This window comes from Phasianus colchicus, chromosome 7 (genome assembly GCF_987193195.1).
Source record: "Phasianus colchicus chromosome 7, bPhaCol1.hap1.1, whole genome shotgun sequence".
In the NCBI taxonomy this organism is placed as follows: Eukaryota; Metazoa; Chordata; class Aves; order Galliformes; family Phasianidae; genus Phasianus; species Phasianus colchicus.
Window position 1 is genome coordinate 35,425,476 of NC_143442.1, and position 15,954 is coordinate 35,441,429.

A 15,954-nucleotide genomic window follows, 5' to 3' on the forward strand; every position below is an offset into this window, starting at 1 on the left:
CTTACATATTTCTGTTCTGGTTTTCAATAAAAATAAAATAAAGTTTTATACCTGAGACAGCTTGTTCTTCTGAGCACAGTTTATCCCTCCAATAAAAACCATGTTTGGCATTGTTGGTTTTGGGAATTCAAACGCAAAATCATATCTCATGAGCCAGACAGATCCACGGCTTAGAAGGTCTGTAGCTGTAACTTTTTTTTGCAAAATCTCATACGCAAGATCTTCAAACTGAGTGAATAAAGGCTGACAGTAAACAAGCTCCAGTATACTGACCAGCATGTTTTTCACGCGTTGAGCAAATGTCATGCTATCTGAATTATTTAGGAAGAGCCTGGGAACATAAGAAGGAGGGCTTGGACACTGGGTAGCTTTTGAATCCATACCGCAAGGAAATCCTCGCAAGAAGTAGACAGAAGGAACTGAAAGATAATCAGCAAGTATTGGTCCACACATCAGAATTGGATCTGTAAAAACAACGTCAAATTTGCTCTTTCTCATATACTGCATCATTTCTTCGTTGCGCAAAAGGCTCTGACACGTAGTGAAAAAAAACCTGAAAATTTCTATAATATTTTGATACATTGTAATAATTATTTTCAATGTAGATTGTTCAGTAAAATGATCATTAACAAATGACCTGAGCACAAGATGTAACTGCTCATCTGCATAAGGTATTGGATATACTTTCACTGTATAATTTTGATGCTCCTTTGTCTTCATAAACAAACTTGATGACGGTACAACCACAACAACATCATGTCCATTTTGCTGGAGTTTTCCTACTACTGGTCGCATACTGAGCCAATGACTTCCATCCTGAGGTATCACCAGGATCTTCCCACATTCCGCAAAGATTAAAGACGATAGAAGAAGAAAAAATATCCCAGTATGTTGGTAAAAACATGTAAATTGAAGAGCCATTTTACTGAAAGTAAGCTGTAGAGTTCTGTTCTGGAGACACCCAACACAGTCCTTTATATGAAGGTCTGTGTAAGCTTTAACTGATCCGCAGGAAATTAATTATTGACTACAGAAATATTTAACTTACCAAAATTTTGAGGTTATTGTTCAATAATTGATGACAATTGTTTATGTAACAGGGAAAGGAGTACAATGTTCTTGAAATAAGCTGTCCCCCTTTGTACTTTTAATTTATTTAATCATTAACCTTAGAAGTAGGTCAGCATACTCCTTCGTTGTATAACTAACAAGACCTGGGACAGCAGTCTTGTCTATAAAATGAAAAGATGTGGATGTGATGGGTGAACCACTCAACAGATAAGGTATTGGCTGGACAGTTACATTCGAAGAGTTGCATTCAATGGTTTGATGTCCAGGCGGAAACCAGTGACAAGTGCTGCCCTCAGGCGTCTGTATTGGGACTGACATGTAGGAAGGAAGGGCTTGCCATCCAGAGGGACCTGGACAAGCTTGAGAGGTGGGCCCATGAAATTCAACAAGGCCAGGTGCAAAGTCCTGCACCTGGCATGGGGCAATCCCAAACATGAGTACAGGCTGGAGAGGGCTGGGCTTGTTCAACCTGGAGAAGAAAGGGATCCACCAAGACCTCACTGTGGCTTTTCCATGCTTAAAGGGGGCCACAGGAAAGCTGGGGAGGGACTTGTTATCAGAGGTTGTAGTATATGGGATGAGGGGAACGGTTTTAAACTGTATGAAAGTTGATTTAGATTAGATACAGGGAACAAATTCTTTACTATGAGAGTGGTGAGGTCCTGGCACAGGCTGCCCAGAGAAGCTGTGGATACCCTATCCGTGGCAGTGCCCAAGGCCAGGCTGGATGGGGCTTTGGGCAGCCTGGTCTGTGGGAGGTGTCCTTTCCCATAGCAGGGGTTCAAAGTGGATGGGCTTTAAGGTCCCTTCCAACTCATACTATTTTATAATTCTGCATCATCTCTTAGTAACACTGGAGGCATCTACCACTATAAAAGCCTTTGTGCTTTCTAAAGGAAACCTTTAAAATATGCTCATGAGAGAGAGTGGAAATTCCAATTCCATTTGTTTTATGGGTTAGCCTAACTGAAAAGTACCTAATCGGTATGTAGAAGGCTGATGTTTAATTCACAGCTCCTCCAAGTAGTCAAAACTGTGTGCCTTTTGAATATATCATGAACACCACAAAGTACCATGCAATTCCAAATCTGACGAGGAGAAGGAAAGAGAAGAAAAAAGCCATGCTACCAGACAGAAAAAAAACCAAAAACATAGCAACAACTAAATTATGGGTTCAGGGCAAGTGAATGGAAAGGAGGCTAGCAAATACCTTCATGGACACAACAAAGGAGTCTTGGATATCTTTTACTAGTCCCGCTGATAACACACAGAGAAACAGAGAAAACTTCAACAAGCAAACTAAGCCTCTGAGCTCCTTGCCAGACACAGGCAGTAATGTAAACAACTACATTATAGAGAACCAATTCCCAGAAAGGGATGAATATGGGGTGTTGAGAGGTGGGAGTCAGTTTTCTGAAGCACACACTGAAAATGTGGGAATTCATAGATTTGCAGGTCAAGGGAGGTGATCCAGTCCCTCTACTCAGCACTGGTGAGGTCTCACCTGGAATACTGCATCCAGATGTGGAGTCCTCAGTTCAAGAGAGACATAGACCTGTTGTAGAGCGTCCAGAGAAGGGCCACAAAAATAATTCCAGGGATGGAACATCTCCCAGCAAGGACAGGCTGAGAGCTGAAGAGAAGGCTTTGGGGAGATGTGAGAGAGACCTTTCAGTATCTAAAGCGGGGCTGTAAGAAAGAAGGGGACAGACGCTTTTGCAGGGTCTTTCAAAGTAGGACAAGGAGAAATGGTTTCAAGCTGACAGAGGGGAGGTTTAGGTTGGATAATAGGAACTAGTTGTTTACAGTGAAGGGTGGTGAGGCTCTGGAACAGATTGCCAAGAGATTTGGTGGAAACCCCATCCCTGGAAACTTTCAAGGTCAAGCTGGGGCTCTGAGCAACCTGGATCTAACTGTGGATATCGCACATGCATCTCAGACCACAGAAAAAAATATGTCAAGGCTCAGTTACATATTAAATCATTAGGGAAAAAAAAAGAACAAAATCAAGAGCACTAAACATCCACTAACCATGAAATTATTGCTTTGGAAAATGTGTAATTTGAGAAAATGAACAAACCTTAGGCAGTGGTTTCTTCTCAGCACAGTTCATACCTCCAACGAAGACCATATTGGGCATCACTGGTCTGGGATACTCAAACACAAAGTCAAACCTCATTATTGAAATAGAAGCAGAGTTCAGGAGATCCATTGGAGTTACATCCCTTTGAAGAACTTCAGAGGAAAGCTGTATTGCAGCTCGATAGTAACCATAACAGTAAAAGTGCTCCAGAAGAGAAATCAGTGTATTTTCCACTCTCTGGAAAAATGTCATGTGGTCTGAGTTGAACGAAAATGTTCTGGGGACATATGACAGAGGGCTTGGGCTCTGTTCTGCTTCAAAGTGTAGATTGCAAGGTAATCCTCTCATGAAGAACACAAATGGAAGTGAAAGGTAATTAGCAACTGTTGCTCCACACATAAAAATAGGGTCTGTGAGGACTGCATCAAAGCCACTTTGATTCAAGTACTGCAGTGTTTCCGTGCTGCTGAACAATTCTCTGCACTGAAGATAGAAGGATTCAAAAAGGTATGTTGAAATGTTGTAGAGTTCAAAAGCATACAGTGGGAAAGGCAGACTCTTCAGGTGAGTAGCAAAGTACAGCTGAAAAGCATTATCCAGATCTTCTAATTTGGTAGACACTGGGTATGTTTTCACAGTGTATGCGTGTTTTTGTGTCTCTCCCGTATGCCAGCTTACTTCTGGTTTAAGCACCACCACTTCATGTCCCCTCTCGGCGAGCTTCTGAACTACTTCCTTCATGCTTAGCCAGTGGCTTCCAACCATGGGCACCACCAGGAGTTTCCCTCCTTCAGAGAGGCCAGGAATGAGGAGGATAAAAATCCAGGCAGCAAGTGGATGGCAAAGCCGCAACGTCATTTTCCTGTGGACAGAGTACTGACTGTGAAAGCGTTGTATTCTCCTTCTCCAGGCTGTATTTGAATATGCTTTTGTAGGAAGGGGATGGATATATCTGCTGAGTTATGTTGATCTCTGATTATCTTCTAGTTAATGATTTACTGACTTAATCACTGCACACCTACCAGGGAATAATGCTGCTGCTTTTTTTCCATACTTCTAAAGGCAAATACAGTGAGCATTAGAGATTCATTGGAGTTTTCAGTGCTTAACAGAGAATGAGCTCCTCGACATGTTGATTTCTACAGACTTCTCTCTTGAACACTGATGTGTCTTCTCCCACCAATTAGTCAGGACAAAGGAAGGCAAGTCTTGTGAAAACAACTCCTTGTTACCCTATAAGAGTACCAGTACAATGGAAGGCAGGAATTTTGGCCACAGAAAATCAACTACCGTGGAAAATTCACTCACAAACATGTGCAATGCTTTCACTCCCATTTAAGGCTTCCTCTCCCATCACACACAAAATAGCTGCCTCAAATTCATGCACCTTGCACAGGGTTTTCCCAGTCTTGCTGTTCATTCAATAAGTGAAGAGAACGTGGGCTGTAACAGGACTGGTATCTTGGCATCCAAATGGAGACCTCTGATAAACCAATGTTGGATGACATCGCATCACTCCAGACCTTAAACCAATCTCCCAGAACCCAACACAAATGTCTTTAGACACCAGGCTGTCTGACGTGTTGACGAGTGGGATGAGCACCCACATGCAGACTGCCATATGGTTTGTGCAGCTGCTGGAGCTGCTTTGGATAGAAGAAACTGGACTTGGACATTGACTGACAACATACTCCAGGGTACTTGGGAACCTGTGACAGAAATGCATCCATAGCACGGATGTCAAGAAACACTGCTAGGATTAATAGGCATTTCTTTTCTAACCATACTAAGGCAAATTCATCAGTGAAGTATATCTTACAGTAAATATAAACGTGAAAAACTAGTGTTGAACGATCTATGTTGTTTTTTAAATAACCAAAACCATTACTTGGTACAATTGAGATTTTATTTCCCTCTGAATTACACCAGCATTTTCTAAAGATGTTGACAACTGAAAACCTTTCCCCATCTCTACAGAAAGCTTTCCTCTAACCTTTCATTCTATTAGGTATAAAGCTATATTGCAAAACAGAACTTCAAAACTGAACCGCAGATAACTCTGTTAACAGCATGTTTCTAACTCATAAAGTACTCTGTTCAAAGTTGGACTGAGTACAATTCAGGACTGACACAGTTTATGAATATTGCTGACTCATTTCAAGTTTCTCATCCGCCTCACTGAGTTTATGTCGGGCCACCTACAAGCCGGTTTAAGCTTGTGACTATCACTTGGACACTCTACTGTAAGTACAAAAGCCTGCAATTGCTCAAGGTCAAAATGGCAATACCTAGCCAAGCACCAACAGCCTTCTCTTCTATCCACAGCCTAATGCATCTAATGATTCTCCTACACAAAACAACAAGGAGAATGACACTTGCAAAACTGACAAAACTTGCAAAACTGACACTGGTGTAAAACGCTTGGAGATCCTCTCCCACAGAGCGTAAACGGGACTGTAGCACAGTTAGCAACTGTGGCTCCACTCAGAAGCATCAAAACAGATCATCAAAGCCACAGTAATTGAGATATTCTGTCATTTCCTTGTTAACATACAGATTTCTACAGGATGAAAACATCACCATGGCAGTATTGAATGGAGCCAATAGAACATGAAACAAGAAGTACAGCCTTACAGGAGCCCACCTGTCGTGTGTAAAGGCCTGGACATTTCTCCAGTGTGTCTGCTACATACTTGATGCTGGTTTGCAGATCATCAGCAAGCAGTTTCTGCCTGTTCTGCCTGAGCTTCCCCATTACTGGACTCATGCAAAACTGGCGGTTTTCACATTGGACAGTGCAAAAAGTTTCCCACCATCCCAGATGATCATCATTAAGAGCACCCATGTAGCAATTAAAGAATAAGTAAGGCAACTACCGTGTTCCACGTCTGTAGACCCCAAAGAAAATCCCACTACTGAAGGAGTCACTTTGAAGAGCCTACCAGAAGTCAATTAATCCTTCACAGGTGTGGTTTCATTATCATTATCATTATCATTTATCATTGGAAGTTTGGACATAGTGCTGAGGTTATTGATTAATCACGTAAACGATTTCCAAATCTCATATTGGATCTCAAACTGGAATACACAGTGAATTCTCCACTTCTTAGTTCAGTTCAGTAAGCAGTAGGTCAGGTCAGTAGCAGTCACCATAGCCGTGTTAAAGGAAAGCAAGCATGGAAGGAGGTGTACATTTTTATCATGTTCCTCATGTCTTTGCCTTTGGTTCCCAGTGTCACAGTCTCACACCTTCCACACGATGCAGCCCAGAGACAGCTGATGGCTCTTGTCTTCCCCTCCTCCACACCACTTTTGGTAGGTACGACGACACTGAATTACACCAAATGCTCCTCTTATCCAGCACTGCCACAGGACATTGGGTAATGCCACAGATAAGCAGTAACAATTCATACACAAAATAGCCTCTCAGGCTCCAGCAAGAGTGATCTCCTGAACCTAACTCTGTGTCTTTGTATTATACATCCCTTTAGGAGTTTATCTATGCAATCTTCTCCTGTAATTTATCAGCGTCTGTAAGAGCCACAGCTCTCATATACCAGAGAGAAAAATGTCACGTTCTTCTTTTTGATCTAAAACCAATAAACTAGATCCTGATTTTTCCCTGCATCTGTTAGTTCTTTCCCTACAAGAAGCAATGAATCGTTATTTTTTAGGAATCTTCCCCATGTCATTAACAGTTTGCACCTGTGTTGTTTTGTTAACAGTATAAATCTTGATCATGTATTTTACCACACCTGGCTCCTGCCACCATAATTCTTGCTGTTCTACAATACCTTTTCTTAGATGAGGGATAAGACAATATTCGGAATGAAGATATACCAAGAAATTATTCTGCAGCTTAGAGGACTTTCTTTTATCTTCTCTTTCCCTTTCCTAATCATCCCAACTTTTTGTTCTCTTACCTTCTGCACAACAGGATACTGGGTTTCATACAACTATCTATTCTCACGTTATGTAATTTCTAAACATCAACTCAGATTATCCCACTGCTGTGGGATGATTATCCCACTGATGTGGACTGATATTTTTCCAGAACATGACTTACTCTGAGTGTTTACACACTACTGCATTACTGCCTTGCTGCTGGGCACCACTCCAAGCAAAACAGGACCAATTCTACAATTTCTTTTAGATATACTGGATGAATACACATCCAGTTTTTAAACATGCAGAAAACACCATTTCTACTCAATGACAAACATTGTTATGAAGATGGAAGACACTGGGAATAAAATACTGGGAGAATATTTATAATCCTTTTAAAAGAAGTGAGCTACAAATTGTTGGCACCCTGAGACCATCAGGATAGAAAAGTAAGTAAAAATATATAAAAGACTTCAGTCATGCAATCAGCGAGAGCGTGTCATGGTGCGCCTTGAAGCTAAAATAATTAATTACCACTCTTCAGTCAAACACAAGAAAATGTTTGCAACCAGCTTACTTTGTATTTGCCTCAGTGAAGTTCAGCGGAATCAAAATAAGATCATCAAAGAATATAAATGAAGAAAGAAAAGAAATTCAACTCATAGAAACTGTGATGCAATTATGTAATGATACTGTTTGACCACATTTCAGAAGTGAGGAGGAAATGTCACAGGAAAGAAGTGTGTGTCCTCTTCCATGACTAGTAAGAAACGTCCAAAGCTATAAATTGAATTAACAAGATAGACTGTATTTAGAGCTCCTGCAGAACTATTCTGATAAAAGTAAGTCTCAAGAAACACATACAAAAAAATGATCAGCCACGTAGGGAACCTTCCAGTATGAAAATAAAACAACGTAAGAAGTTTAAAGACTAATTTTGGAACCAATAAAATGCATTTCATCACTCCGATTAAAGAAATATATGCTACACTCCATGAAGATGAAACCAAAATTGCATCTGACAGGAAAACAATATGTATTCATTGAGGACAGCATACAGCAGATGAAAAAAAACACTGCAGGATTTCTCTGAAAATACTAATTCAAATAACAGTCACCTGCCACCGTTTCAGATCATGGGAAAAAAAAATGTCAAGAATCAGATCTAGAAAAATATTTTGAAAAAAGAAAAATAATATCAAGTTCACTAACTGTCCATTAGCCATGAAATTACATTGCTTTGGAAAAGGTGTAATGTGAGAAAATGAACATACCTTAGGCAGTGGTTTCTTCTCAGCACAGTTTATGCCTCCAACAAAGACCATATTGGGCATCACCGGTCTGGGATACTCAAACACAAAGTCAAACCTCATTATTGAAACAGAAGCAGAGTTCAGGAGGTCGATCAGGGATACATCTCTTTGAAGAACTTCAGAGGAAAGCTGTATTGCATCTTGATAGTACCCATTACAGTAAAAGAGCTCCAGGAGAGAAATCAGTGTATTTTCCACTCTCTGAAAAAATGTCATGTGGTCTGAGTTGAAGGAAAATGTTCTGGGGATATATGACAGAGGGCTTGGGCTCTGTGCTGCTTCAAAGTGTAGATTGCAAGGTAATCCTCTCATGAAGAACACAAATGGAAGTGAAAGGTAATTGGCAAGTGTAGCTCCACACATAAAAAAGGGATCTGTGAGGATAGCATCAAAGCCGCTTTGATTCAAGTACTGCAGTGTTTCTGTGCTGCTGAACAGTTCTCTGCACTGAAGAAAGAAGGTGCTAAAAACATGCGTTGCGGTGTTGTACAGTGCAAGAACATTCTCTGGGAAAGGCATACTCTTCAAGTGAGTAGCAACACAGAGCTGAAAAACATGATCCAGATCTTCTAACTTGGTGGACACTGGGTATGTCTTCACAGTGTATGCGTGTTTTTGTGTCTCTCCCGTATGCCAGCTTACTTCTGGTTTAAGCACCACCACTTCATGTCCCCTCTCGGCGAGCTTCTGAACTACTTCCTTCATGCTTAGCCAGTGGCTTCCAACCATGGGCACCACCAGGAGTTTCCCTCCTTCAGAGAGGCCAGGAATGAGGAGGATAAAAATCCAGGCAGCAAGTGGATGGCAAAGCCGCAACGTCATTTTCCTGTGGACAGAGTACTGACTGTGAAACCGTTGCCTTCTCCTTCTCCTTCTCCTCTTTCTTCTCTTTCTCCTTCTCCTCCTCCTTCTTCTTTTCCTTCTCCTCTTTCTCCAGGCTGTAGCTATAATACACTTTTGTAGGAAGGGGATGGATTTATCTGCTGAGTTGTGTTGATCTGTGATTATCTTCTAGTTAATGATTTACTGCCTAAATCATTGCACACCTACCAGTGAATAATGCTGTTGCTTTTATTCATTACCTGTAAAGGCAAATACTGTCACCCTTACCTTTGCTGAGTCATTGGAGTACTTCAATGCATAATGGAAAACCTTGACATCTTGATTTCAAATGAATTCTCTCTTGAACAATAATCTGTTCAGGACTGTGAACACTCTTGGTTTGGACAAAGGAAGGTAAGTCTTGTGAAAACAACTCCTTGTTACCCTATAAGAGTACCAGTACAATGGAAGGCAGGAATTTGGACACAGAGAATCTGTCACAGGGTGGAAAATTCTCTCACAAATGTGTGTGATACTTTCTCTCGTGTAAGGCTTTCTCACCCATCACACACAAAATAGCTGCCTCAAATTCATGCACCTTTCACAGGGTTTTCCCAGTCTTGCTGTTCATTCAATAAGTGAAGAGAAAGTGGGCTGTAACAGGACTGGTATCTTGGCATCCAAATGGAGACCTCTGATAAAATGATGGTGGATGCACATCACATCACTCCAGACCTTAAACCAATCTCCCAGAACCCAATACAAACGTCTTTAGACAGCAAGGTGTCTGACATGTGGACAAGTGGGATGAGCACCCACATGCAGACTGCCATGTGGTTTGTGCAGCTGCTGGAGCTGCTTGGGAGAGAAGAAACTGGACTTGGACATTGACTGACAACATACTCCAGGGTACTTGGGAACCCATGACAGAAATGCATCCACAGCACGGATGTCAAGAAACACTGCTAGGATTAATAAGCATTTTCTTTCATAACCATACTATGCCAAATTCGTCAGTGAAGTATATCTTACAGTAAATATAAACGTGAAAAACTAGTGTTGAACGATCTATGTTGTTTTTTAAATAACCAAAACCATTACTTGGTACAATTCAGATCTTTTTTTTTCTATTGAGGGACACCTGTATTTTTGAAAGAAGTCGTCAACTGAAAATCTTTCCCCATCTCAACATAAAACTTCCCCTTAACCTTTCATCCTATGAGGTATAAAGCTATATTGCAAAATCAAACTTCACCACTGAGCCCCAGATATCACAGGTCTGTTAGCAACATGATTCTAGCTCATAAAATGGTGAGTTCAAGGTCTCAGTGAGTGCAGTACAGGATTGAGAGCAATTTGTGAATACTGCAGGGTTGGAAAATTGTCACTTGAAATTTTCTGAGTGATTAAATGACTAGTAGTCACAATGAAAATTTGTATGTTTACTTGAATACATGCATGTGGAAAAAATGGCACCCACTGACATTTATCAACGCTTGCTGAACTTTTATGGTGACCAAACTGTGAAAGTTGGCTCAGTGAGGCTCTGGTTGTTGCATTTCAGCAGTGGCAACAGCAAAGTGGAAGACGAGACATGCTCTCAACGGCCATGCACAGCTGCCACAACACAAAATGAATAGTCTCAATCAGTTCATGCATGTGAATACGCCAGGGGTGGTGACTCTGCTGCAGAACTGTGTTTTGTAGCTGAGAATTTACTCTGACAAATAGCACTATTGTGCTCTTTATATCTGCTCTTGTTTTCATTGAAATACATAGGAGGCATTACTTTCCAAGAAACCTACATATATAGGTAGGTGACCAGGCAGATGCTATCTACAAACATGTATCTATCCTCCCTGGGGGATTTGTTCCTCCAGCCAATCAAGGCTCTATATCACCAGTGCAGTTTTCCTTCCTCTCTGCACTTTTAACCTACTTAGTTATTTTCAAGCCTTGCCAGGGAAATGGGAGATCCATGTCACTATCCAAGTCAACAAGGGGCTGTTTACAAAACCACAGTAGCACTCAGGGCAAAACCTGAGAGGGAGAAGACGGAAGTAAGGCAGATGTTGATGGCACCACCATCATTTAGATGCTTGCATTACCCCGAAACACATCTCCAGCCAGAGAGGCTGACCGCAGACGCTGTAAGTTTATGAGTGTTGGATTTCTGAAGAGACCTACTTACTGACCTTCAGGCTGACTGCAGGATATTGTAGTATCATAGAAACATAGAATGTCCTGGGTTGAAGTGGACCACAACCATCATCTAGTTTCAACTATGTGCAGCTATGTGCAGAGTCACCAACCAGCAGACCAGGCTGCCCAGAGCCACATCCAGCCTGGCCTTGAATGCCTGCAGGGATGGGGCATCCACTACCTCCTTGGGCAACCTGTTCCAGTGCATCACCAACCTCTGTGTGAAAAGCTTCCTCCTAGTATCAAACCGAACCCCCCCCCTGTCTCAGTTTAAAACCATTCCCGCTTGTCCTATCACTATCCACCCTCGTAAACAGCCCCCTCCTGTTTATATGCTCCCTCCAAATACTGGTAGGCCACAATGAGGTCTCCCCAGAGCCTTCTCCCAGCTAAACAATCCCAGTTCCTTTAACCTTTCCTCATTGGAGAGGTGCTACTGCCCTCTGATCATGTAAGTGGCCCTCCTCTGGACCCTCTCCAAGAGCTCCATGTCCTTCCTGTTCTGGGGGCCCTGGGCAGATGAGGCCTCACAAGAGCTGTGTAGAGGGGAACAATCACCACCCTCTCCCTGCTGGCCAACACTTTTTTAATGCAGCCCACAACACAGTTGGCCTTCTTGGCTGCAAGTGCACACTGCTGGCTCATATCCAGCTTCTCGTCCATCTCACTGAGTTTATGCTGGGCCACCTACAAGCAGGTTTAAGCCTATGACTATCACTTGGACACTCTCCTGTAAGTACATAAAACCTGCATTTATTCAAGGACAAAGTGACAATGCCTAGCCAAGCATCAACAGCCTTCTCTTCTATTCACAGCTGAACGCACCTATTGATTCTCCTACACAAAACAAAGGAGAATGACACTTGCAAAACTGACAGAACGATACACCACACTGGCATAAGACACTTGGAGATCCTCTCCCAGAGAGCATGCATGGGAATGTAGCACAGTTAGCAACTGTGGCTCCACTCAGAAGCATCAAAACAGATCATCAAAGCCACAGTAATTGAGATATTCTGTCATTTCCTTGTTAACATACAGATTTCTACAGGATGAAAACATCACCATGGCAGTATTGAATGGAGCCAGTAGAACATGAAACAAGAAGTGCTGTGACCATACAGCCTTATAGAAGCCCAACTTTACTGTTTTAAAGGCCTGGGCCTTCATAGAATGAAAGAATCACAATGGTTAGAAAAAACCTCCAAGACCAACTTGTCTGACCACCACCTTCAGGATATTAAAGCACGTAGAAGGATATAAAAGACTTCTGTCATGCAATCTGAAAGAACATGACATGGTACCTCAAAAAACTGAAACAATTAAGCACCAGTTTCTTGAGATGAAAACAAGAAAATGTTTGTAATTAGCTTATTTTTTATCTGACTTAGTGAAATAAATCCATTAAAAATATAAATGAAGAAAGAAAAGAAATTCAATTCAAATAAACTGTGGTGCAGTTATGTAGTGATACTGTGTGGCCGCACTTCAGAAATGAGGAGTAAATACCAGAGAAAAGAAATATGTATCCTCCTCCATGACTAGAAGAAATGTCTGATTCTACTAATTCTTTTTAACTAGACAGACTGTCTTTAAAAATTCTGCAGAATTATTCTGATAAAAGTCAGTGTCAAGAAACGCACACAAAGAAATGATTAGGCAGTTAGAAAACCTACTGCTAAAAAAAGAGAGAAAATGCAATGTAATTAAAAATTAATTTTTGAATAAATGAAATGCATTTCATATATCTGATAAAAAAAAAAAATTGTTGCAGCCCATGAAGATGTAACTAATACTGCATCTGACAGAAAAACAATATGTATTCAATGAGGACATCATACAGCAGATGAAGTCAAACTTTTCTTGGATTTCTCTGAAAATATTAATTCAAATAACAGCTACCTGCCTCCACTGCAGACCATGGAAAAAAAAAATATGCCAAGAATCAGATCTATTAAAATATTGTGTAAGGAAAAATAATATCAAGTCCACTAACCATCCATAAGCCATGAAATTACATTGCTTTGGAAAATATGTAATGTGAGAAAATGAACATACCTTAGCCAATGGTTTCTTCTGAGCACAGTTCATACCTCCAATGAAGACCATATTGGGCATCACTGGTCTGGGATACTCAAACACAAAGTCATATCTTAATAGCCAAATAGAAGCAGAGTTCAGGAGGTCCATCAGGGATACATCTCTTTGAAGAACTTCAGAGGAAAACTGTATTGCATCTTGATACATTGCATTACACTGAAAGCTCTCCAGGAGTGAAATCAGTGTATTTTCCACTCTCTGGAAAAATGTCATGTGGTCTGAGTTCATTGAAGTTCCTCTCGGTACATACGACAGAGGGCTTGGGCTCTGTGCTGCTTCATAATGCAGATTACAAGGAAATCCTCTCATGAAGAAAACAAAAGGAAGTGAAAGGTAATTGGCAACTGTTGCTCCACACATAAAAAAGGGATCTGTGAGGACTGCATCAAAGCCACTTTGATTCAAATACTGCAGTGTTTCCATACTGCTGAACAGTTCTCTGCACTCAAGATAGAAGGTTTTGAAAAGGTGTACGGTGTTCTTGTAGGGTTCTATAACATTCTCTGGGAAAGGCAAACGCTTCAGGAAAGTACCAATGAACAGTTTAAAGGCATGATCCAGATCTTCTAACTTGGTGGACACTGGGTATGTCTTCACAGTGTATGCGTGTTTTTGTGTCTCTCCCGTATGCCAGCTTACTTCTGGTTTAAGCACCACCACTTCATGTCCCCTCTCGGCGAGCTTCTGAACTACTTCCTTCATGCTTAGCCAGTGGCTTCCAACCATGGGCACCACCAGGAGTTTCCCTCCTTCAGAGAGGCCAGGAATGAGGAGGATAAAAATCCAGGCAGCAAGTGGATGGCAAAGCCGCAACGTCATTTTCCTGTGGACAGAGTACTGACTGTGAAAGCGTCGCCTTTTCCTTCTCCTTCTCCTCCTGCTCCTCCTCCTTCTCCTTCTCTTTCTCCTTCTCCTCCTCCTTCTCTTTCTCCAGGCTGTAGCTATAATACACTTTTGTAGGAAGGGGATGGATTTATCTGCTGAGTTGTGTTGATCTGCGGTTATCTTCTAGTTAATGATTTACTGCCTAAATCATTGCACACCTACCAGTGAATAATGCTGTTCCTTTTTCTAAACTATTTTTAAAGCCAAGCATACTGACCTTTACCTATGCTGAGTCATTAGAATTCTTCAATACTTAACAGAGAGCGAGTTCCTTGAAATCCTAGTTAGATTTCTACAGATATTTCTTGGACACTGGTGTGTCTTCTCCTACCTCTTGGTCAGGACAAAGGAAAGCAAGTCTTGTGAAAACAACTCTTAGACATTTCATAGGAGTACCAATGCACTGGAATGCAGGAAGTTTGGGCACATAAAATCTGACACAGAGTAGAAAATTCTCTCACAAACCTGTGCGATACTTTCACTCCCATTTAAGGCTTCCTCTCCCATCACACACAAAATAGCTGCCTCAAATTCATGCACCTTTCACAGGGTTTTCCCAATCTTGCTGTTCATTCAATAAGTGAAAAGAAAGTGGGCTGTAACAGGACTGGAATCTTGGTATCCTAATGGAGACCTTTGATAAAGTGATGGTGGATGCACATCACATCACTCCAGACCTTAAACCAATCTCCCAGAACCCAACACAAACGTCTTTAGACAGCAGGGTGTCTGACATGTGGACAAGTGGGATGAGCACCCACATGCAGACTGCCATGTGGTTTGTGCAGCTGACAGAGCTGCTTTGGATAGAAGAAACTGGACTTGGACATTGACTGACAGCATACTCCAGGGTACTTGGGAACCCGTGACAGAAATGCATCCACAGCACGGATGTCAAGAAACACTGCTAAGATTAATAAGCATTTTCTTTCATAACCATACTACGCCAAATTTGTCAGTGAAGTATATCTTACAGTAAATATAAATGTGAAAAACTAGTGTTGAATGACCTGTGTTGTTTTTTAAATAACCAAAACCACTATTTGGTCCAACTGAGATTTATCTCTTTCATTGCAGGATACCTGCATTTTCTAAAGAAGTAGCCAACTGAAAAATCTTTTCCCCTTGTAAAATATACATAGAACTTCCTTCTAACCTTTTATCCTATCAGCTATAAAGCTATATTGTGAAATGGAGCCCCAGATAACACTAGCCTGCTAAGAACATGATTCTAGCTCATAAAATGGTGAGTTCAAGGTCTGAGTGAGTACATATCCGGACTGACATTCAAGAACACGGTGGGGAAAGATATTTTGCAGTTTTAGATTTCTGAGTGATTAAATCACTACCAGTCACAATGAAAATTTATATGCGTACTTGATAATCTAGACATGGACAAAATGGCACCCACCGACTTTCATCAATGATTGATGAACATTTATGTAGGCCAAACTGTGAAAGTTGGCTCAGTGAGGCTCTGGTTGTTGCATTTCAGCAGTGGCAACAGCAAAGTGGAAGACGAGACATGCTCTCAACGGCCATGCACAGCTGCCACAACACAAAATGAATAGTCTCAATCAGTTCATGCATGTG

At 41.3% G+C, this 15,954-nt stretch overlaps 1 protein-coding gene and 3 pseudogenes across 1 annotated transcript; all 4 read right to left on the reverse strand.

Annotated features, from left to right (window-relative positions):
- Positions 1-45: 45 nt before the first annotated feature.
- Positions 46-1,009, reverse strand: LOC116235977 (UDP-glucuronosyltransferase 1A6 pseudogene; annotated as a pseudogene).
- Positions 1,010-3,054: 2,045 nt separating this feature from the next.
- On the reverse strand, positions 3,055-4,200 carry LOC149917332 (UDP-glucuronosyltransferase 1A9 pseudogene; annotated as a pseudogene).
- A 3,942-nt stretch (positions 4,201-8,142) lies between these two features.
- On the reverse strand, positions 8,143-9,559 carry LOC149917333 (UDP-glucuronosyltransferase 1A9 pseudogene; annotated as a pseudogene).
- Positions 9,560-12,649: 3,090 nt separating this feature from the next.
- LOC149917334 (UDP-glucuronosyltransferase 1A1-like) lies at positions 12,650-14,540 on the reverse strand. The gene is made up of 2 exons (XM_090144597.1): positions 13,435-14,540; positions 12,650-12,658 (listed from the first exon to the last, which is right to left on the reverse strand). Exons 1-2 carry the CDS (start codon positions 14,293-14,295, stop codon positions 12,650-12,652), a joined length of 870 nt encoding a protein of 289 aa, XP_090000723.1. The 5' UTR covers positions 14,296-14,540.
- Between the last annotated feature and the right edge of the window lie 1,414 nt (positions 14,541-15,954).

What these genes read in the sequence shown, in the direction of transcription:
- LOC149917334 (XM_090144597.1), bottom strand. Translation starts at nt 14,295, where the DNA reads ATGACGTTGCGGCTTTGCCATCCACTTGCTGCCTGGATTTTTATCCTC.